General features: G+C 35.2%; 1 protein-coding gene across 3 annotated transcripts in view; it reads right to left on the bottom strand.

The window, feature by feature from the left end:
* Positions 1 to 23,257, bottom strand: part of LOC141450711 (zwei Ig domain protein zig-8-like) — a 480,655-nt gene that overhangs the window by 20,648 nt on the left and 436,750 nt on the right. For all 3 annotated transcript variants that reach the window (XM_074121414.1, XM_074121413.1, XM_074121412.1), the window contains 2 exons: positions 10,787 to 10,816; positions 2,123 to 2,328 (listed from right to left, as the gene is read on the bottom strand). In XM_074121414.1, coding sequence (XP_073977515.1) covers positions 2,123 to 2,328; positions 10,787 to 10,816 — 236 coding nt within the window. The remainder of the gene's footprint in view (positions 1 to 2,122; positions 2,329 to 10,786; positions 10,817 to 23,257) is intronic.

Below are 23,257 nucleotides of genomic sequence, written 5' to 3'. Positions count from 1 at the left end.
ATATATTTTTTTATTAAACTCAGAATATTCAACCATATTTCATACTTACTATCGGCTACACTAAAATCACATATTTAACCTTAAACATCGTATAATTCATCAGAATACCCCTACCTCAAGAAATAAAAAAAAATACTAGAAAATTATACCATAAATAACTCCTACAGTTTCTGTTTACTGTAGACATAGATCTGTACCTTATATTTAGAAAACTTTATAAGGGAAAATCTTTTTAGGCCATTCTCAGGAGGAGAGACTTGAAGAGGCTTTAAAACGTCGAGTATGAAAAGATGAATAAGGATGAACCTCATAAACTCAAAGAAGCGGAAGTCTGGTGAGAATCTTCACAGGATCAACAAAAGGTCTTCACCTCTTTGCGTAGATTGCAATGAAGAGGAGGATTTCAAACATATAATAATGTTATGTCCACGTTATGTGGTAGAAGAGAAACGAATGTTTGACGACATATACAGGTATTTAGATGCACCATTTCGCTACGAAGACATAATATTCTCCAGCAACATCTATGTGCTTAAGTCTATAGCAGAGCTAGCAAAGAAATATGAATGTATTTAAAAGTTATAGCCGATTAGAATGAATGGAAGAAAATGATTAGAGAAGGATTACGTTGATTTCAATTTCGGTTAAGCTATAAAGATAGCAGGAACATATGTAAAGTACTGATCCATCCGTTAGGTTGTAAGGTTTATGCAAATAGTTGTATATAGTAGAGGGATGAATGTGTGAAGCGTATGTATTTATAAGTAAGAATGGAGAGTGAGTGATATTCTAGCGATGATAAGCACCTAAACGATGCTGGGGCTGAATGACGAAAGCCAATGCCCAAAAAAAGAAAAAGAGCTTCCGCAAATACTAAATCGGTATTTGGACGTTAAGGCCCCACCCTGAAAAAATAGGCGATTACGTTTTTACTTTTACCGAGGGGAACCTCAAAGGATGAAATTATTAGAAAGAACGTCTTAATTAGGGCAACCGTTTTAATAAAGTAGGACGAAGAAAGGAGATGTAAATATATAGGTGGCAGCCTGTGAAGTTGCAAGTCTACAAATTGCCCGAGGGAAACTGGGAAGATATTCCAGTGCCAGCATCAGTTTACACTTCCCATTTAATTCTCTTTTCCCCTAGAAAAACGAATTGCTGGTAATAGTAAAGATATGTGCACCGAGGAGTGTAGGAGCTATGAACAGGACTTAATTAATTGAATGTTTCCCATTTTTGTGGCCAAGTTCATTAAATCCATTCATACCTGAAGGATACACAAACAAAGCTTCCTATTTCCTATTCAATTCTCCCCACCATTTCCTTACATAGGTTTTGATTACCTTATTGTTAGTTATCAGCAGGGTGGTACTGGACTCCCACGCGGAGGTCCCGGGTTCGAATCCAGCAGCTGACCCTTAGATTTTCTCTTCCTAGGAGCTTCTTACAGCTCACTGTCCGGTGATGGACAGTTTAACGAGAGAACACTGTCCGGAGGCCGGCAGTGCACTGGAAAAAGCTCCGGGCGCTAATAACCTCAGCTGTTGATGCGCCCACCAAAACTGTGAGGCTAGTGATTCTTGAAACTCGGTGTAGATTCCGATTTTAGGTTTTTTTTTTTACTGAAAACATCCCGTTTTGAAGTGACCCCCCCCCCAAAACGTAATAGTTAGTTTGGAGAAATCGGTTTGTATGTGCGTATAATACCTTTGCTCACAAACGGAAAGAGTTCTAACCTAACATTTCGCTAAGTTGCCATCAAAAGACGGAACAATAAGTTTCTGTTGGAATTAAGTTCAAGCAGAATTATTAGTTTAATGAAAAGATTGAAAATTAGACGAATGGCACTTCTAGGGCAGTGGTGGTTGGGCCAACCCTATGAAGTGCTATTTTCAGCAATTTCAGGCTAACTTGAAGAAAAGGGCTGTCCGGAAGAACAATTTTAGATTTTTGTTTTAATTTTTAGCGTTTTTAATCAAAAATGATTCAATTATTAGCGTTAGCGTTCCACTGCACAATCATCGCTGATATTGAGCGTTTTTCTGCTTGACTAGGATATCCACGCTCATCACCATCACGCAAAATTATTTAAAGAAAAAAAATTACAAAAAAAACCACTCACCGATGTTTGATCCGAAAGATCGTTTACTTTACAATGTAAAGTAATTTTAGCGCCCAGTTGTACTGTATTGTTGACTGGACTTGGTCCTGATTCGAAATATGGCTGCGGTAGAGTTGTCATATCTGGATAACCATGTGGTTTATGCGTTGTAGTCTCCATCCATAACATATTCAGCAGTTCATCCAGATTTGCATCCTGGTTGTGATCTGTTAGTGTAAAAAAAAAAAAATTAATAAAAAAGTTTTTTGTTAATATTTAAATGTACGTAGTAAATATTTAAGGAAGTGTAAAAATTTTGGATTGGCCAATAAGATGTTGGAACTTTCATGGCGGCCACGCCCCACAGCAAGCCAACCCACCCAAAACCACGCCCACTCCCATCAAAATCTAAATGGCTGCTAGATGAAGTGAGCATGCTTTATACTTTTTTAGTATCCAGCTATTAAAATAAACTTATTATAAGTTTTAAAAAAAATATATTTTCCGAAAAAAGAACTGTTGATTTTATTTATAGATTGTGCACATACAACGTACATTTACAATTAGCCCTAATCAGCCACGTAAGGCTTTTCAAGGACATTTATTTGCATTTTGATTTTTCTCATTCTACAATAATAATATACCAAGAAATTAAGCTTTTTCTTTTTGATTACAAGAATGGCGAACTTTGGAATACATGACATGATTGCGTAACTCTTTACACAAAAGAAATAAAAGAAAATGTATATTTTTTTTGGTTGTGAAAAGGAAAAGATCTGACGTCATTGTTTTGTGGCTGTTTCACCGTAAAAATAAAGATACGCTAACTGGTTGGCGGAAGTGTTAGCGCGCGTCAGCATGACTCGTTCATTCGATATTTACAAGTTGGCCGTGGACCAAGTGGACCAATGTTTGGTATCAAGACAGTCAACATGGTGAGACTGATACGGAAATAAGGAAATAAAAGAGAAGTCACTCGCTACCTAACAGCTGTCTTTTTTACAATGTCGCTCCACTCACACACCCGCAATACTTCATTGTAACTGCCATTTAAATCTAGCACTTTCTGAGTGGTTCCATTCTTTATTCACGCCCTTAAATCGGCCTATCCTTGTACTCAATCACTTCCAACCATCTTTCTAAAGTGAGATTCGATGTCTTCTCACTCATTCACTCACTTTTTCACTCTTTCTGATTTTGGTGTTCAAAAAATCGCAACAAGCTCCAAGAATTTGGTTAAAACCTTTTGCAAAATAGTTCTTAATTTTTTTTTTTTAAATTTTCTCAAAAAATATTTCAATTATTTTCATTAAACTTGAAATTTTAATTGTACACAAATAGATCTATGAAACAATTTTCCCGGAAAATTTGATTAGAGATTCTTGAAGGAGGGAAGATGAATAGATGCCCGTCTTAATTGCCATTTTTGTGAGATTTCCGGTTCTATTTCCGGTGTAATGATGAATTTTTAATATTCATCCTTCATCCTTCCTCAATTTGAAATACTTCGCTCATATAAAATGAGAGGAGATAATTTTTTGCGCTTGAGATCCAGAGATAAAACTATCAAACTTCAGCGGTCACCCATCCACGTACTAACCAAGCTCTTCTTACGTTTAACTTCAAAGATCGTTTGAGAACCATATTATTCAACCCTTTACTTCGGTTGACCTTTCTCAACCTGATAAATTGATCAATTTTACAGTAATTTAATTGAAATAACCAATTTGTTATTGGAATAACAATTTGATTAATAACGATAGTTATTGAAATATTGTAACAGCCGGATAGATGATCACAATAAATTATTGTACAGTTACATACGTATAACTCCAATTCTCTGACCGAATTAAATAGGTAATATCAACAAGAGAGCTTATTTGATGTGGTCTCCATGCAGATCGTTCCCCCCATTCTACAGGACAAAGCTCCCCTTATAAAACTGTCAGAGCTTTGTTAATTCTGCTAGCCCAGATGGCCACATCAAACTCTTAGTAAACCACATTCTGCTAGAAAATAAACAAAACCAACTTAGTTTGAATGTCTATTTCCAACCATTGCTTTAGTAAATATAAGACTTGGTGAAACATGTCAACTTAGATCAGATTTTCTAGCAAACTGTTTCAAAATAAAGTTAATTATAATAAGGACACAGAGGGAAGGGATTAGCTATGAGGTTAGCATACTGGACTCCCACGCGGAGGTCCCGGGTTCGAATCCAGCAGCTGACCCTTAGATTTTCTCTTCCTAGGAGCTTCTTACAGCTCACTGTCCGGTGATGGACAGTGTTGTCTGTAACGAGAGAACACTGTCCGGAGGCCGGCAGTGCACTGGAAAAAGCTCCGGGCGCTAATGACCTCAGCTGTTGATGCGCAAAAAAAAAAAAAAAAAAAAAAAAAAAAAAAAAAAAAAAAAAAAAAAAAAAAAAAAAAAAAAAAAAAAAATAAGGACAGGAAGTTTTGAGTCAGAGTGAAAATTCTTGACGCAGTTTATTAATAATTCAAATTTAATGAAACAATTTGTAAAAATAAATAAAAAAAATGATGATTATGTAAAAGGTCACGAAAGCTCCTTAGGGGAATCCTGTAAATAAACAACAGTGAAATATTTTAGAAATCAATAAATATTAATGAATTCAAATGTCACTAAAAGGAAAAGGAAGTGCCCTAAAATAAAAGAAAGTTTCCCACAAATATAAAAAAGCTTTCGATGAACAACTTTGGGCAAATCTTAAATTATGTGTTTCTTAATCATCCACATGGAGAAAGTGCGTCAGTCACCACGAATTCGAGATCTCAATCACACGAGACCTTTCAATCAAAGGTCATTTCACTCACCAACTTACAAAAAGCTTTCATTTTCTTACTTCTAAACTGTTAACAAACAGCTTTCTTAGAAGCTCTAGCAATGAATCTTTCAGAGGGCTCAAAAAAAAAAAAAATCTGTAGAGGGAAATTGAAATTTCAGTACAATTACTAAGAAAAGTGGTTAATTTTACAGGTTAGACTATATTTGCTGCCACAGATTAAAAAAACTTGCAAGGTTAAGCTTAGCTTTAAACCTGGACTGGGAGCAATTAAGGTCAGTTGTTAGCGTACTGTATAAGAATCCAGTTGATGGCACTTAGATTTCCTTTTTATCAGTAAACCACGTAAATTAAAAGAAAAATATTATGTTAGGGGGGGAGGGTCCAGCCTACCCCTAACTTACAGAATTTCCCAGCAAGATGTTCTCATAAGTGTTGTGAACTACATACAGGGTGTTCATTTTATGACGGCTCAAATGCATTTCATGCTTAAACGGTTGTTCTGAGCGAAAAAATGGTAGAGGAAAAATTTGTTGTCCGCCACCTCTAGTTTCAGAATATGTGACTTCATTTTAGACTCCTGCCCGCATACGCGGCTGACGCGCGACCAAAAGTGAGGGTTTGCAGTTGACCCCTATTTTCATATACACAGTTTTAAATAGTATAAGAAGTTATGAAAGAAACCGGAAACCGAAATTCGATATCTTCAAAATTAAAGGTCCTAGGCCATTTCAAAATCTGGTATTTATTAATCATATTTCAATTTTTAAACTTGTTATCAAAGAGAAAGAAGAGCACGCGATAGGTCATTTTTATGTATTTTTTCATCCCATTTCTACTAAAAATATTGCCAAGGCAGTAAAGCTAGTATTTTTCTTAATATCGGGAAATAAGTCGTTTTCCGAGTGATTTTTTTAAGAAAAATCAAATTTTAAAAGCTTTAGATGTTCTCAAGCATACCCAAAATGGGTAAAAATTAATTTTACATCTGTTACAAACAAGAAGGTTTATTAATTATTTGGTAATTTTGGGAGAGTTGCGTTTAATTACCAAAAAAGATTGGAAATCTCCTGCCGCATATTTAAGTGATCAATATCTTTCATGTAAAGGTTCAAACTTATTTCTTAATTTATCAAATAATGCACTTTACTCAACTTTTGTAGTATGTACTGTGCCTTCAAAGGTGACTCCTCAGATATAGAGAGCAGTTGATAACCTCCAGGCTAACCTGGCTTGCGAGCCAGAGAAGGCATTCCTCAAAGGGATATCTCAAAACAGGATTACAGTACTTTCTCTTACCGTAGAAGAGAAATAGAAAAAGAAAACAAATAGGAAATAATAATTAAGTAATTAAAGTCAAGTAAAAATAAAATCCTACCATTGGCTAAATGAATGGGAAAGAGTTGATTTTTTAAATCAAGTTAAATGTCGCCCTTCTTGGGTGTGGCAGAACGGCACAAGCGTCTCTTCTGTTATAAGTTTTATTTACTGTTTTTAATCAAATATAGATAGAAAAGGGAAGGGGAACTTTCTCAACTCGTTAGTGCGTGAAGGCGGAAGAATCCAAGAAGAAGAAGAAGAAGAAGTAGAGGAATGGAAGAAATTTAGGCATGGTTTGGCATACTAAGAAGCGCGCTTTTACTGCCACTTGGAATATAAGCGCCCTTAAGAGTTTGGATTTCATTTGTGGCTGCCACATCCTCCAACTTTTCACTTCCGTTTTGCCCTTCGGCTGTAAACTTCTTAGCTTCCTCAACTCAAACTAATTCCAAAGCCAAATCGACCAGACAGTATGCTCTGTCTCTAAATGGAGTATGTTTTGCTTTTTTTTTTTTCCTATTTTACCATCTCTTAACTAGTATTGAGATAGCATTATCACATATTGTTGATTTTGAATAATCACCGGAAATAACCGTTTCGTGAGGGCAATATTGGTGAAGTGGTTATTGAGTTTAAATCTTGCTGGTGGCTAATTTTCTATGCATGAACTGCATGAAGAACCTGATTCTGTCTAAAGCTTAAAAGAACAGAAGAATAAGATAGCTGGGCATGGAGCACTGTTAATTGGAAATCTCGTGAAAAAAAAGAGGCAGATCAAGATGAGGGGCGCCAAGGTAGCAGAGCGGTTAGAGGCGAGACCTGCGAAGCTAATATGTTTTGTGGTACTGGGTTCGATTCCCGCGGTCTTAGGCCTTGGATTTTATTTAATGGGGGTTATTTAAAGAAATTTACAGTAAAGTATGTTTGCTAGTCGCCTCCGTCCATGACACCTAATTGGTAGTTGGACGTTAAGCCCCGCCTGAAAAAATAGGAAATTACTTTACTTTATTTTTACTCAAGATTAAGATGAAAACGTAGTTGATGACCTTAGATAAGAAGTTGGCAATCTGATGGATTGGACCTCGACGTTTTAAGGGAGCATGGTTTCTGTGGATATCAAGTTCCTCACAAGTCCCATTAGCCGGGCAAGTGAGCCACAATAGAGTGCGGCTAAGCTTGGGTGCTGGGACAATAAGGTAAGGACGCTACAGACATTCTCTGGCTTCTAGAAACTTTTAGTGTACCCTGATACAAAGCTGCTAATCGTGCCATTGAACTGATAAGAATTAAACAACTACAATGGAATTCGAAATTAGAAGACTATTTTTGTGTTCGAACTTATAGAATAGCAACAGTAAGAAGAAGCTCCGGATTTCTTAAAATTGATAAAAAAAAGAAAGAAGACTTTTCATCACTACCAAAACAGGAAACCGTATCAGGAGAAGAAACATAACCTGGTGAAATAACTTACAATGGAGCTCTTACCTCATGAAGCCTGCTGTATAATGGTAAGTTATTGGTTCTCATATTGGGTAAGGAGCTCCGTGCTCACAGCTATACTATATTAAACAAACCCGCAGTTAGTCTTTCGCAGACCAAAACACAGAATTATTCTCCTAATTAGTTGCCTCATTAAAATCATAGTTCCATTAACTAATAGCTCTGAACTTCAATTAATTAATCAGAGGTTACTGAAATTTCCCTTTCCCTCATTACATTAATTGATCAGTACAAATGTAGAGATAAAAGTTTTATAACGTGAACAAATAAAAAGTACTTGTTTGACAAGACAGTAACACCGATTTTTACTCTCTTTTTCACTAAATAAAAGGAAGTATGGGGATTGCGTCAAAGTTTCGACGACGTTTCACCGGAAATAACATAACTTCTAGTTCAAAGAAAGATTCTTCTGTTGTTAGTACGAGGTGTGGCTATTAAATAACGAGACTATTGCTGTAAAACATTTTATTTTAAATTTAAACATATTCAGTTATTATCACCTTCAATATACACCCCTCCCCTATCCCTACAACGCTCCATGCGAATTTACCATTGTTCCAAACAGTGCTGGAAGTCTTTTTTTCTCTGAGCTCCTGCATGACGCTGGCCGCTTTTTCTTTCACAGCCATCAACGGACTGAAATCGTGTTCCTTTTAAATTGCAGATTTGACTTTGAGGAACAGATCTAAAGTCACATGGGGCGGCCAGGTCAAGCGAATAAGGCGGATGGCCTAAAACTGGGATTTTGTACTTGGCTAGAAATGTCTTGACAGAGACAATGCAATGTTGGGCCGGCGCCTTGATGGAGAGAACCCATGACTTAGTTCTTCCACAAATCGGGTCGTTTTTTTTCCCTTACTCTTTCACCAGAGTTGAGCGAGCATCTCACCGGTAGTAATGTTGATTAATTATAATCGATATTTTCATCCGTTTTTGATGTGGAAGGGGCGACCCGGGCGGTCATCATCTCCGGACGTCTTCTCGGCCATCTTAGAAACGCTTGAACCACACAAAAAACTCGCTCACATGATTAACATTCATCGCCATAAACTTCTTTTAATAAAAGATAAGTTTCAGTAGCCGGTTTTACCAAGCTTTGATGTGAAATTTCACGACAATTCGTTGCTCTACTACATGTGTAGTATCATGTTTTTCGGGCAAAACGAAACTAACACCTCTAGTACACAAACACGTCAGGTTCCGGTCAGACAGATTTCTCTACAAACACGTGAGACGCTGCTGCAATCGAAAGAGAAGGCTTTACGCTGCACAGCTGACAGGTCGTTAGGATTTGGCGCATGCATAGTTCTTTTGAAGCAGTATCAGTCTCGTTATTTAATAGCCACACCTCGTATAACATCGATATTATCCAGCAATTCCTAATCATGGGTACTACCTCTGTTCTTTTACTATAACATAAGGACGAGAGTGCGTGTCTTTAAGGTTATCTTATAAGGGTCATTTGAGAGTAACGTTTTGGAACTATCTCACTTATAAAATATTAAGGGAGTATTATTAAGCGATTTTCCGCAATTTTGAGTCCAGTAGAAAATGGCATGAAAGAAAATGGAGTTACCGGAAATGCTGCTTATTTCTTGGATAGATTTTTCTTTTTTCTTTTAGTTTTCCACGATTTTTTTTTTCCAAAAAAACTAATCGCAAAGAACACCTGTAACTTGTTATACCACGTACTCATATTCTTTACTGCCCTTACAATAATCCAAACCATTTCCATTGGCCAACAATTTGGGACAGCAACCCCTACCAAATTGCGTCTATAGACGAGCTGTAGTAGAATAGCTAGGAAACTGGACGGAAATTCCAGAACTCTCGCTCGAAATCCATTTCCTATGAATTCGCAAACTATCCTTTTCAATATTCCCATCAATCATTTTACTACTCATACCAAACTACATTGTTATTTACTGTAAACACAAGTCTGCTGTTAATACAGTTCGTGTGTTGTTTAATTTACGTTACCAAGTGTAATACAAAGGAGATTTTGTCTAGAGAAAGCATTACATGTGTGTGGAGGAGGTTATACTCTGTTATAGTTACAATCAGGTGACTGCAGAGGTGGTTTGTTATCTTGCCTTCTTGATTTAGGTGTTTGTGATTGCCTATATTCTACATATTTGGTACTGTCATTAATTAAAATAGAACAATTGATTGTGAATCAATTATGATTGCTCTTAAGTACTTCTGTGCGAATGTTACCTCTTTACCTTACAAATATGATGCTACAGTTCGGACTATAAAATATTCGATTTTTTTTTATAAAATTACGGATCAGTGGTGCAAAATGGAAGTCGTATGGATTTTCAAACTTTGAATTATTATTTTGTTTAAATTAAAACACTTCAAAGAGAAATAAATAGATTAGATGATTTGCTGAATTTGAGCAAGGTATGATAATATAGAGTTGAGAAACCATGATTGAAAGAGGTACGAGGCGGTTGGTAGATGACTAGGCTGGCAGATATAGCCCTTCATAATGAGGCTTCTTGCTCAAACAAGTCTCTTTATAAAGAGAACCAGGATGCCAACAACAGAAGTGGACATACTGACGCGCTCCTGCTAACTCCTGATACATGTAGCAAATATAGTATATACACACATACGCGGTGATACCATTCACACAGAACTCTGCCGGCTTTATCACTACAAATAAAGGACATTCCTACACCATTCGGGGATACAATGAAATCTGTTGTTGCCTCAGTAGGGTTTCCTGGCACTACTGAGGCAATTTTTTCTCTTATCCCAGTTTTGCTTAATTAAGTTTTTCTTGAAACAATTTGTACTTAAAAGAAGTTGTCAACTACTTGATCAATATGAATTAGGTATTTGCTTCTATTTAAATAAATTCTCTACTTTTAACAAAAAAATTAAATAAAATATATACATTTTTATTAATTAATTAATAATTTATTTTTGTAAACTATTAATTTTATTATAATAATTATAATGAAGAGAAAACTGTTCAAGTTAATTGTTACCAAAGATGTTCAAAAGTAAAATAAATAAAGCATGATAGAAAGAAATAAGGTGGAGCTTACTTTGGAGCAGGACTTCCTTGACGTCATGAGCTGAAAGAGAGAGAAATTAAAAATTAATTTTATTATTTCTATTAACAATGATAATTAATCTATCTTAATTAATATAAATACAAGTTGTAATTAAAACTTAATTGTACAAGTTTTTTCAATTACTTTTATAATCGAAAATAGTGCTTAGATGTTAGCAACTTTGTCTTCAAGAGAAATATAAGTGGTCGCAGTCGACTTAAAATGATTTTTTTTTACCCAATGAATTTCGGGCTTAAGAAATTGAAGGCTGTACAGAAAATGGGTCATTGGGTCAATGAGGTTAAAGGCCGTAAATGCGACTTCTTTTCAAGGAATGTAAAGAGTTTCTGAAATTCTAATAGCGTCTATAATAATAATAAAACTGTGGCTGTGTCATGCTGTGTTGTTCGTGAATACTTTTTCGTAACGGGTTATATATTTTATATAAAATATTTTTATTTTTGTATTCAGGATGAAATCAAGGAAACAAATCGACGATCGAACACCATCTATAAGCATACAGTCCTTTGTCGATGTAGAAGCGATTTCATCATCCACTTGCATAATTTCAACCGTCCCAGCTGCAGATGTACTGGACACCGTCGCTGATCCGCTCGGCCGCATTCATTCTTTTACGTTCCCGGCACAACTTGACTCGGTCATACGGTATTTTATTATTACCATTCGATTTTTCTTGAGAACCACTTTCCAACCGTATACGACCTCTCTATTTAGTTTTGGCTTTTCGACGTGTTCAGGACGACATTATATATTTTTGATAATATATTTTTATTCTAACACCTTATTATATTCACTGTCACTATTTTACACTAATGTTTTATATACAATCGATAGATTGTGACGACAGCTGACGATTAAAACTTAAACGAACATCGTAGCTACTCCGAGTCAAAAGTTATACTAATTGCAAATCTCGATACGCAGCAAAATGATCTCAAAATGGCGGTGCTTCCCACTCCACCGCGCGCGATGCGTCACAGTCCTCGCTTATCGTAATGAATTCTTTGATCCTTTAGCTATCCAGTGGTCTAATAGTGGATGTAGACGATAGATTTGAAACTATAATGCCAAACTGTATCTCCCCGATTTTGTTATCATTAGGTTTTTGGATTGCCTCCATGTGATAGCAAATTTAAAGACGTATTCACGTCAAAAAAAAATCTATTTTTGTAGCGAGGATTTGTCTTTGTTCCATAAAGCTTTTAAAGGTGTTCACGATTATTGTGCGTGATCTATCGTGAAAATCAACTCAATGCTTCTATTGAAGGTGGCGCAACCTATGAGCGGCCCGCTCGTATTACGAACTCACTTAAAGTAAGCAATTTATTACTTCTAAAGTTTTTTTTTTTTTTTTTTTAAAATTTTAAACACCTCATCGCCCGTAAATAAATAAATTAAATAGAATTAAAAGGTAAACATATTTATAGCTGGGATCAATTTAGAATTACTGAAAAGAGTAAATAACCGAGCTATGTACAAAACTGAGTTGTTTTACCCTTCCCAGCGGAAGTTTAGGAAGCGTGAAGATAAGGTGACAGTATTTACTTAGAGAAGATGAAGACAGATTACTACGGGTAACGAAAAACCGGGAGAAGCTGGGTCAACTTCAGAAAGATATTGAAAAAGTTAAGGTTGCAGAAATAATAAATAAATAAAAATAAAGAAAAGGAAATATTAAGAATAAAATAAAGTTGTGAAAACAACATAACTTTAGTTTTTGCCCTTTTTTATTTTACATTATTATTTTTATTTCTTTGGGTTTATATTTATTTATTTTTTTTTTTATAAATAAAAGTTCATAAACAAAGTAAGTAACTGCGAAAAGGTAAACAACAAAATATCGTTAGAATTATTTAAACAATTAATATTTTAAACTTTAAAGTATTGATAACAAATTTTAACTTTAGAATTATTAATTTGGGTTGATTGATAATAAGTTCTCTTCCTTTTCTAATATTTTGAGCTTTTATGCTTTAACGTGTTGAAGGAGAGGAGGTCATGGTACAAAGAGACAAACAGAACGAAAACGGGTAAGCAGCATTAAAAGAGAAAATGTGATGTATCGTTGAATAGGATTAAATACTCAAAAGCTATCTCCAGATCGTAGTAAATGAATTAACGAAATGTAAAGCTAGAGGATGCTACTGAAAATAGTTATGTGATGATTGTATGGGAGTACACTGCTTTACCTGCTAAATTTGTAAATTTCCAATGATTATTAATGTGCCTCCTCCCTTTCAATGTACTCTTGAAAATTGAATTTAAACTTAAATGAAACTGGTTTGAAAGAAAACAGGGATACTGTGCGGTTAAAAGAGGGAGTGAGAGACAGAAAGAGAGATTAAGACCAGCATCGCGAGTCCAGCCAAGTTTCCATCTTAGAGTTCAAAGTACTGTCCCACAACTAGCAAATGCATGCTGGGCCCCCCACCTCGTCGCTATTCACCTCTACAAAGTTTTGTGATTGTTGAGAATATTATGGTGTTTAGATATTGATGAAACGATATAATATATCAAAAATATTTAGTAGCAAAAGTGGTTAGCACTTTATGTTAAACTAATACGATAATTACAATTACTGAGGGATGAATTACTGACTGTAAGTGGTTAAGTATGTTTGCTAGTCGTCTCCGTCCACGACACCTAATTGGTAGTTGGACGTTAAGCCCCGCCTGAAAAAATAGGCGATTACTTAACTTTACTGACTGTAAGTGGTTAAGCATTCGTGGGAAGATATAGGAGTGCAATCCAATGTAACAGTAAAGGAACGATTGAGTTCTTCACGTTCCTCAGTTGAGTGTTTTGCTGTTAAGTTATAGAGCGCAAGAAAGATAGCAAATGCCTCCCCACCACTCTTGGCTACTACGTGTTCCCCTACTACTTGGTGGCCCAAAGTTCTCACAGCCGTAAGCGCTTGCGCACAACATGGCTTTTCTTTTTTTTTTTTGTAACTTCTATAGTGATGACTATAAAGTGTACTCAATGAATTTCAGTAGAATTTCATCAACCGTCAACCTACCAAACTTTAAAGGTGCCTATAAAATGAGTTTATGAAGCAAAGAATAACAAAAAAAAAAGAAGAAAAAAGTAATACATAACACACTGGATTTAAGTGAGGAAAGCTAGAAGTGAAGAAAGATAATAACCAAGGCAACACGAGCGAAGTGTGAGCAAAGCTAGGCTGCTGGTGAGTTATTGTCATATACAGTTGTCGCATGAATGTTACTACATGCAATAAGATTGTTGTGGGAGGTATTCAGTGAGTGTGGTTGAGATGGTGGTGATGAAGTAGTACTCTTGACTTTATACCAGGTAATGGAGGGTGGCAGGAGAGGCTGGCTGAACTATCTTATCTGTATCCCGCATGGCTCACTAGATGGAGTCGACCGTCTCCTAGTGCCAACTTAATACCTAACACACATGAACGCGCAGAATGAATACGTACAGCTGCAACATGTTCATGGAGCCGTACAACAACAACAACAACTGAATGTTCAACCACCACGCACTACCATCAACAGTGGATACAGTAACCAGCTAACCAAATTTTACAAAACTTTGTTTAGTAATAATTAATGTTCAGTAAAATCAAAATAATAATTAATAAATTATTCTTACAATATATATATCAGGCGCCACGGTAGCCGAGTGGTTATAGGCTAGACCCGCAATGCTAAGATGTATTGTTGGTTTAGTGGGTTCGATTCCTGGTGTCTAGGCCTTGGATTTTATTTAATGGTTAATAATAGAAATTTACAGTAAAGTATGTTTACTAGTCGCCTCCGTCCACGACACCTATTTGGTAGTTGGACGTTAAGCCCCCGCCTGAAAAAATAGGCAATTACTTTACTTTACTTTGTTTACATATCTCAGCGGAATTACTGGCAGAATGTTCTGTCTTTCAGACATCAGAACCAATAAGAATGCACGAACGTTCAAATAGTACGCTACGATAGCCATCCATTTTAAAGATGCCAATATTCGAGCCATCTGTAAGAACTGATCAACTTTAAAAAAAATTAAAAGAAATTGTCAAAGTCCCGAAAAATAGTTCTAAAAATAAATTTTGTGGAAAAAATAAGAATTTAAAAGAATACTTAGCTTTAAATACAGCTTAGCTTTGCTGGCCACGCCTCTAACAGCTTGGCTATTATGAGGTCTACGAGTATATAAAAACTAATTGCCATTACAATACGTTGGAAGATAAAACTAACTCGTATACAATCAAGCTGGCCAGAAATTGAAATTAGATGTTCTATTTAAAATTAAATGTTCTATTTAAAAAAATAAATAAATGAATAATTTTAACTTAATTCTTTCAATTTTACTGAAGTTTTATTGAACTTGAACTTTTACATTGCGAAAACTATTTGAAAAAGTTTATCTAAAAGACCTTACGTATTCGGAAAAGTTTTCTAAAATTTCCATAAAAGTTTAGGGAAGAGAAAATTAAAAACAAGATCACTCCTTCGGCCCTCATAACTTTTTCTCTTATAATAAAGGATAAAATTAATCTCATCCATAGATCCAGGGTTCGAATTCAGCTGCCAACCCATAGATTTGACTGTAACTTTTTTAATAATACATGAAGGGCAAAAAAAAGTACTTGGTTAAACTTATAGTTGAATTTTTACTATTTACTATTAAAAAGCTCGGATTGAACGTGAAACTTTTGGAAGACAAAACTTTCAGCGAGTAAACCTTTTCTCAATAAGTTCACTAAAAACTTAAAAAAACAAAACCAACTTCCAAAAAGTTTTAAGAACTTTTTCCAAGCCCTGAAACTGACATAACTATACTGAACAATAATATGCAGCTTATGGCTTAAAAGGAACTAAAAATAATGCAGCCTAAAGGAAAACCAAGAGCTTCAGGAGCTTAAAGGAGCTCTAACTGACAAAAAAAAGAAAAAAAAAAAAGAAAGAACAACCGCCTTCAATTTCACCAAATAAATATGCTGCTGTTATCAGTTTTCGCTGTGTGTCATCCTACACCTTGTCCATTTTTTTGTTCCTCAACCTGGAAGTTGGTACGAAGTTTTTCTGTTACCATGTGGTTTGCTTGTTAATTAAACTGTCACCTGATACTAATTAAGACATAATATTTTCTAGTTTTTTTTTTAATGATAACCTTTAATTTTTCTCTCTTTTGTTTGATCAGTCTCTCAACTCTCACAAGTCAAAAATCTTGCTGAGAATTGGGGCCAAGAGAATCATCCGTAGAACAACTCTGGAGAAGATTTTTGGGGCGAGAAAAAAGGGGCGATATGGAGTGCGATTATTCTCCTCCTCCTTCTTCGACTGATTTTTTCCCCAGCCCAATCCATTGGACTGAACTTGTACCAAGTGAGCGCAATAGGATTAAATAAAGGTCAGAGCGCAAACATCTCGTCTTAAAGACGAGAATAAAAAATATATGTATATTCAATAACAAGAAGAAGAAGAAGAAGAAGAAGAAGAAGATTTTTTGAAAAAGTCGTTTTTGCTCATTTTTGGCAACTTTTTTCTCGAAACCTATTAGATATGGGTTGTTGCAAAAAAATTACAGTTATAAAGGAGGGTTTGCCCTTTATTTTAAAGAAAATTTGGGAATTTTATCTTTTATAGAAAAAGAGAAAAAAATTGTCAAATTTGGGAGTTTTTCAACGTTACGCTTTTTTCGAGCAGTTTTTGACGATCAACCCTTATACAACTGTCCTACCGGACAGTTTTAATAAAATTTCTTTAAATTGTAATTTCTATAAAGCTACAGACCCCCATTTCTCCAAACAGGATATCATTATTGTACCAACCAAAGTTATATTTAATTTCTTAAATTTAGGGAACAATATTATTTTCGTAATTTAAACAATAGTGAAATGTTAGAGGGCAAAAAATAAGAGGGAACATCAATAACATATATTACCATATTGATGTGGTAACTTTGTGCATAAAGGCCTATTGTTCTGTACATTCACAAACTTCGGGCCCTCCTAATGGTGTATCAATAGGACAATAGGGTCCAAAGTCTGTGAATAGTATCCCAAACTGAACCATATACCATTTCCAGGCGACACGATTATCCACTCCTTATTGCCAAGTAATAAAACTTGGATAAATTGAAATGGGACTTTCCTTTTTTCTTTTTTTCGTTGAACAGCATCCTTTTCACTAGTTTTTCTATTGACTCTAAACTCAGGCTACTTTGACTTCCCCGCCCCCACCTACGATTCCCAGGATTCTAATTGTTCCTGAAAGATAAAAGTCCCTCCACGAAGCAGAGTCACAGTAAAATAAGTAAAATACAATCTGAAAGTTTAGTGTAAAAATGGCTGCTTGTGACACCATTGTGAAATTCTGGCGTATTCACCCGAGCAGATTCGCCTAGATGACGTATTTAGGCTATAGGAAGCGTAGTGGACAATAAAGGGCTATAGGTAAGGGATTAGATGAGTGTTTGTTACATTCCAATGCGGAGATCACAGGTTCGAATCTAGCTGCTGGCCCTAAAATTTTTCTCTTCCAAAGAGCTTCTTCACACAGTGTTGTCTGTGACGAGAGAACACTAACAACGGACATGGCAACAGCTTGCATAATACATTCAAACAAAAGAGCATGGAACAACGCAACAACCGTTTTTTTTTAGGAAACAAGACTGGTATTCCGAGAAATCAAACTAGCCCAAACAAATGCTAGTCAAATAACCGGCTATGTACAAAGGTCTCATCAAAACAACTGGCCGCTTCGCACGGAACAACGCGACTCCTGAGACCAGACGAGAACGAACACAAAATAAGCCTTCCATAATAGGGCCTTGCGTTAAACAGTCAACTAATTTATTTAAAGAGAACCAGCAACGCTACTCTCGTGGCACATCCAAAGAAAGACCATATATACACGAAAGTCAAAGACAAGAACTCCCTGCACGAAACAGACCACAGACTGTAGATCATAAAGGGAATATGGCTTTAAGCCAAAAACCACTGCGACATAAATGATGTATTAAGGCGCCCTAAAGTGTATTATTTGTGCGTAAATGAAGGAGGCATGTGTATATACGTACGTATATACTCGTATATTTTAAATGTAGATGTGTGAGCGAGAAAGTTTTGTCTGTGGGTTCGCAAAAACCCACAAGATTTGTGCCAATCAACGATCATCTCTGCAGGCTCTATTAGGTATTTTGTGAGTGTTTAGTGTGCCCAGTATAAGTGTTCGTGTTGTTAGGGCTGGAATACCCGCAGCGATGCCAAGATCCCTCAAGCAGTGGCTAGTCCCTTTTCCCTCTACGGAGAAACTCGCTGACTAACTTACCACACTAATCTGTACCTTTCTTTTTTTTTGCACCTGGAATACTGGGGGACATTTCGCAAGACTTAACAGGAAGGAAAATACTACAGCTTTAAAGAAAACGGATGTCGAAAGATCTAGAAATGAAAAAAAAACTTGTTTCCTTCCGTTTATCAGCTGCATTGCCGCTGAACCAATGAGGAAACTAGTTCCCAAGGTTATTTTGTATGGATACAAAAAAAAGAAGAATTTCTGACGTCATATCGCGGCCAAAATCGTCTATTAGCTCTTCATTCTAAAACTCGTAAAAACCACTTAGCCTCCTTGAAACTTATTCCTTCTCCACCAATCGCCTACATTTGATTGATTTCCCAAAGGTATCCTCCAAATATTGACAACTCGCCACTGGTAGAAGCGTTTATTTTTCGTCACGTAAACTCCAGGAAATCACCAAGGGGAGAAAAGTGAGAGAGAGAGGAAGAACAGAACACAGTCACACCATCTGAATAATTATGTATTTAAGTCATGATGTAAATAAGTAGCGCTACCACTTGTACAGTTACGATTCAATATTAAGGAAAAACAAATATTAAAATTGAATTTTTATAACATTACCGAATTAATCGCATTGTTTTAGTTACAATAGTTAACGAGATATACAAGGTTAAATTTTGGTGGTTTTACAACTAGTTGAAATTTCAAACCTTTTTTTCTCTCTTTCTACTTTACCGATTTTAATGAGTTTTATACCAAATTGTAGAGAATACACAGCTCTATAACCGACATAAATCGCATTGTTTTAGTAGCAATAGTTAACGAGATATAGGAGGTTAAATTTTGGTGGTTTTACAACTAGCTGAAATTTCAAACCTTTTTTTCTCTCTTTCTACTGTACAGATTTTAATGAGTTTTATACCAAATTGTAGAGAATACACAGCTCTATAACCGACATAAATCGCATTGTTTTAGTAGCAATAGTTAACGAGATATAGGAGGTTAAATTTTGGTGCTTTTACAACTAGCTGAAATTTCAAACCTTTTTTTCTCCCTTTCTACTGTACAGATTTTAATGAGTTTTATACCAAATTGTAGAGAATACACAGCTCTATAACCGACATAAATCGCATTGTTTTAGTAGCAATATTTACCGAGATATAGGAGGTTAAATTTTTATGGTTTTGTAACTAGCTGAAATTTCAAACCTTTTTTTCTCTCTTTCTACTGTACAGATTTTGATGAGTTTTATACCAAATTGTAGAGAATACGTAGCTCTATAACCGACAAAAATCGCATTGTTTTAGTATAAATAGTTGACGAGATATAGAAGGTTAAATTTTGGTGGTTTTACAACTAGTTGAAATTTCAAACCTTTTTTTCTCTCTTTCTACTGTACAGATTTTGATGAGTTTTATACCGAATTGTAGAGAATACATAGCTCTATAGCTGACATAAATGATATTGTTTTAGTAGCAATATTTACCGAGATACTGAAGGTTGAATTTTTATGGTTTTGCAACTAGTTGAAATTTCAAACCTTTTTTTCTCTCTTTCTACTGTACAGATTTTGATGAGTTTTATACCGAATTGTAGAGAATACATAGCTCTATAGCTGACATAAATGATATTGTTTTAGTAGCAATATTTACCGAGATACAGAAGGTTAAATTTTTATGGTTTTGTAACTAGCTGAAATTTCAAACCTTTTTTTCTCTCTTTCTACTGTACAGATTTTGATGAGTTTTATACCGAATTGTAGAGAATACATAGCTCTATAGCTGACATAAATGATATTGTTTTAGTAGCAATATTTACCGAGATACAGAAGGTTAAATTTTGGTGGTTTTGCAACTAGTTGAAATTTCAAACCTTTTTTTCTCTCTTTCTACTGTACAGATTTTAATGAGTTTTATACCAAATTGTAAATTGTAAATTATCTTGTAAATTGACTCAACCCTTGTTGCATGATATTATCTTAAAAACCAAAATTTCATTCATTCATTTATTCTTTTTGATCCTTTACTGAAAGATGGGCAAAGGACATCAAGGCTGTAGAATGGTCCTTTGTACATTATGGGCATTCTTATGATTAATGACTTATCATAGTCTATGTGAAGATGACTGAGTCAGATTAAGATAAGTTTAGAAGTGTATACATCTTCTAAGGAACCTACCTAGAAGACGGAAAACGGCAGTAGAAGCGGGAAGATCAATGAATGCCCTTAGGAACTTGCCAATTTCAACTTCAATAGCTCTGCAAAGGATGTGGACCAATCGCGTGAGTGTTTCAAACCATTTTACCACCCCACCCCTCACCTTCAAACTGCACAAAGTATTACATAAATTTTGTCCTTCAGAATAAATTATTCTGCTTTCTAAACTTGTGTCAGAAAGGAAGTTAGATTTATTGTTAGAAATTTCCTTTCTGCAATTGTTATGATCGCACTCTTTGCTGAACAACAATATGTTGTTATGGAAAGCTTTAAGAACCAAAAAAAAACAAAGAGGAGAATATTGCTTGTTATCCATCTGCAAGAATAAAAGCGAATCCAATTAAATTAGGTACTTCTCTTTGTAACTTTGTTCCACCATAACGTAGCGGAAGTAGAGGGTGGTTTCCCTCTGATGTAAGTAACTCTACATATCATTGCATAACCTTCTCTGAAAAAGACGTCTCCAACTAGATTTCATAAACTATCTCAGTAGCAACGTTACATATTGTTTCATTAAGTTGAAGAATGTCATAAATGTCTGGATATTACAGTTCACAAATAGAAAATAAAAACACCGGAAGGAAAGAGAAATGAATTTCTCATAATCTCCGACTTTCTCTTTTCAATTTACGTAATTAATTTTTTTACGAAACTAGGAATTTGTACTAGAACAATTGACCTTAATGCGTCATGATCATCTATTTAAATGAGTACAACTACAAAATCATAACTCAGAAAAAGTTTTCCTAAACAAACGTAAAGTTGGAGAAAACCTGAAACTTGATTTTTCATTTTGTTTTTTGTTTTTTTCCTTGGGCTTCCGGTAATAAAGTTATTTGTCGAAATTCATTGGCAGGAAGTGACAGTGTCACAATAGCAGCAGCTTTTAGAATACTTCCAAAGCGTATGACAAGACTAGTAACTGTTCCTCTACCTATAACGATAACATTTAGTAATAAATACTTAGGCGCCACGGTAGCCGAGCGGTCAAGAGGCTAGACCCGCAATGCTAAGATGGTATTGTTGGTTTAGTGGGTTCGATTCCCCTGGTCTAGGCCTTGGATTTTATTTAATGATTAATATGAGAAATTTACAGTAAAGTATGTTTGCTAGTCTCCTCTGTCCACGACACCTAATTGGTGGTTGGACGTTAAGCCCCGCCTGAAAAAATAGGCAATTACTTTACTTTACTTCTTTACTTAGTAATAAATACTTTGCTGGCCATAAAAAGTTACAATACAAATTTGAGTACAAAAGACTGAGACCAATCTGGGACCAATAGGAGCTGGACTGCTCCGAGAAAAACAATCCAGTACCCAGCGAATCTAAAACAATCACAACAAGCCTCTCTGATTGTGCAAAAGAGTCCTAGTTATGCCACAATTATAATCAAATTTACGCTTAAATAAGTAATCGTTAAACGGGTGTTTCGATTTTATTTAAAAGATTGTGATTGGAAGAATGAATATTGAATTCTGAAGAATCTATTGGCGTTGCAAGAATTTGTGGGCGTGGCTGCATGTTTAAATGCACCAATCATTCTAAGAGTCCATACTACAGATCTACCTCAATGTTAACCTCCCACAATCTCACAGAATCTAATCAAACAAAATGGTGGAATTTAAATTTCAAGTAAAATTTGTCACATCCTAATTTATTAATAACTGCACCAGCTGGACAAACAGGATGTCCGGTGAAATGTTCTCATCTTTTTTTCTCAAGAGATCTCCAGGAGTTCAAAACTACGTGATTTTCACAAACAGGTCTGTGAGGAAAGCGGAAACTTATAAAAGTCAAAAACACAGGAAGTTCAAAAATGTGTATCCGTTTAATTGACCATTATCGTAATCTAGCAATAAGCTTCCGAATCTTCAACAGTCAACCGGAAGTTACCCTTTTATCTGAATAGATTTTTCCGTTTTACGAGATTTATGAGAGGAAATGGCTTATAAAATGTTTAATGCGCGTAATTTGTTCAATAATTAGGAAACTTTTTCCAGGAAAATTCTGTGGAAAGTCGTTCGCAACAGATTATTTTTTTTAAATACAAAAAAACTAAATGAAAATAAATATCTAGATTCATTTTTTCCATATAAAAGCAATAAAAAAAAATAGTTATATACAAATCCACGAGAGGGTGCCGAGAGTCATATGACCAAAGCACGTATGCTACAAATACATTTCAAGAGATAAGTACTCAGCCGGACAGATCGCGCTAGTGTAGTCAAGAGGACGATTATATTACATGAAATCGCCATTTTGTTTTTTGTTTTATTCTGTTTTTGCTGGCCATGACGTGGACGACCGTGAATAAAAAATAAATAATATTGAGTCTAGAAAAGGAGAATAACTGGATGGCACAGACACATTCTACACAACTTATTGTACCCTTCCCTCCCGCCACGACCATCAACAAACAAATTTCGTCAAATGGCGGAAAAGCAGACAGAATAAATGGACGCAATTAAAAAAAGTAAAGTATTCCCAGATGACACACAGAGAATAACACGAAGTGTATCCGGTTCTTTTTTTTTTTTTTTAGGTCAAATTAGAATGGAGCATTAGAATTGAAACTATCAACACATGAACAAACAGACGTAGGAAATAAAACTGAGCATCCCTCACGTACTTTAGTTTAAATAAATAAATGGAGAAAAAACAAACCACCGGATATAAATTACTTCAATTAATAAAAAAAACAATAAACTTTTACGACCCTGACAAGGAAAACTTAGAATAAATTCAAGTCAAACACACTTCCTGTTTAGTCGAAATTTATAACACATATTTTACTTAAACGATCTGTGATTACCCCTCTTCACTTGGTTTATTTTTTTCATTTTCTTTTTTGTTAAAAATTTTTTATGGATACTGGATGAACCAGTAAGTATTGTCCATAGGCCTACTGTGAGTAGTACATCTGAAGTGGAGTTCAATGACGACATTGGCCAACTTCAGTTCTT

This window comes from Rhodnius prolixus, unplaced genomic scaffold (genome assembly GCF_049639745.1).
Source record: "Rhodnius prolixus isolate KJV_2025 unplaced genomic scaffold, Rpr scaffold_8, whole genome shotgun sequence".
NCBI lineage: Eukaryota > Metazoa > Arthropoda > Insecta > Hemiptera > Reduviidae > Rhodnius > Rhodnius prolixus.
Note: the sequence above shows the minus strand (reverse complement) of the source record. Positions and strands in the feature narration are given on the sequence as shown.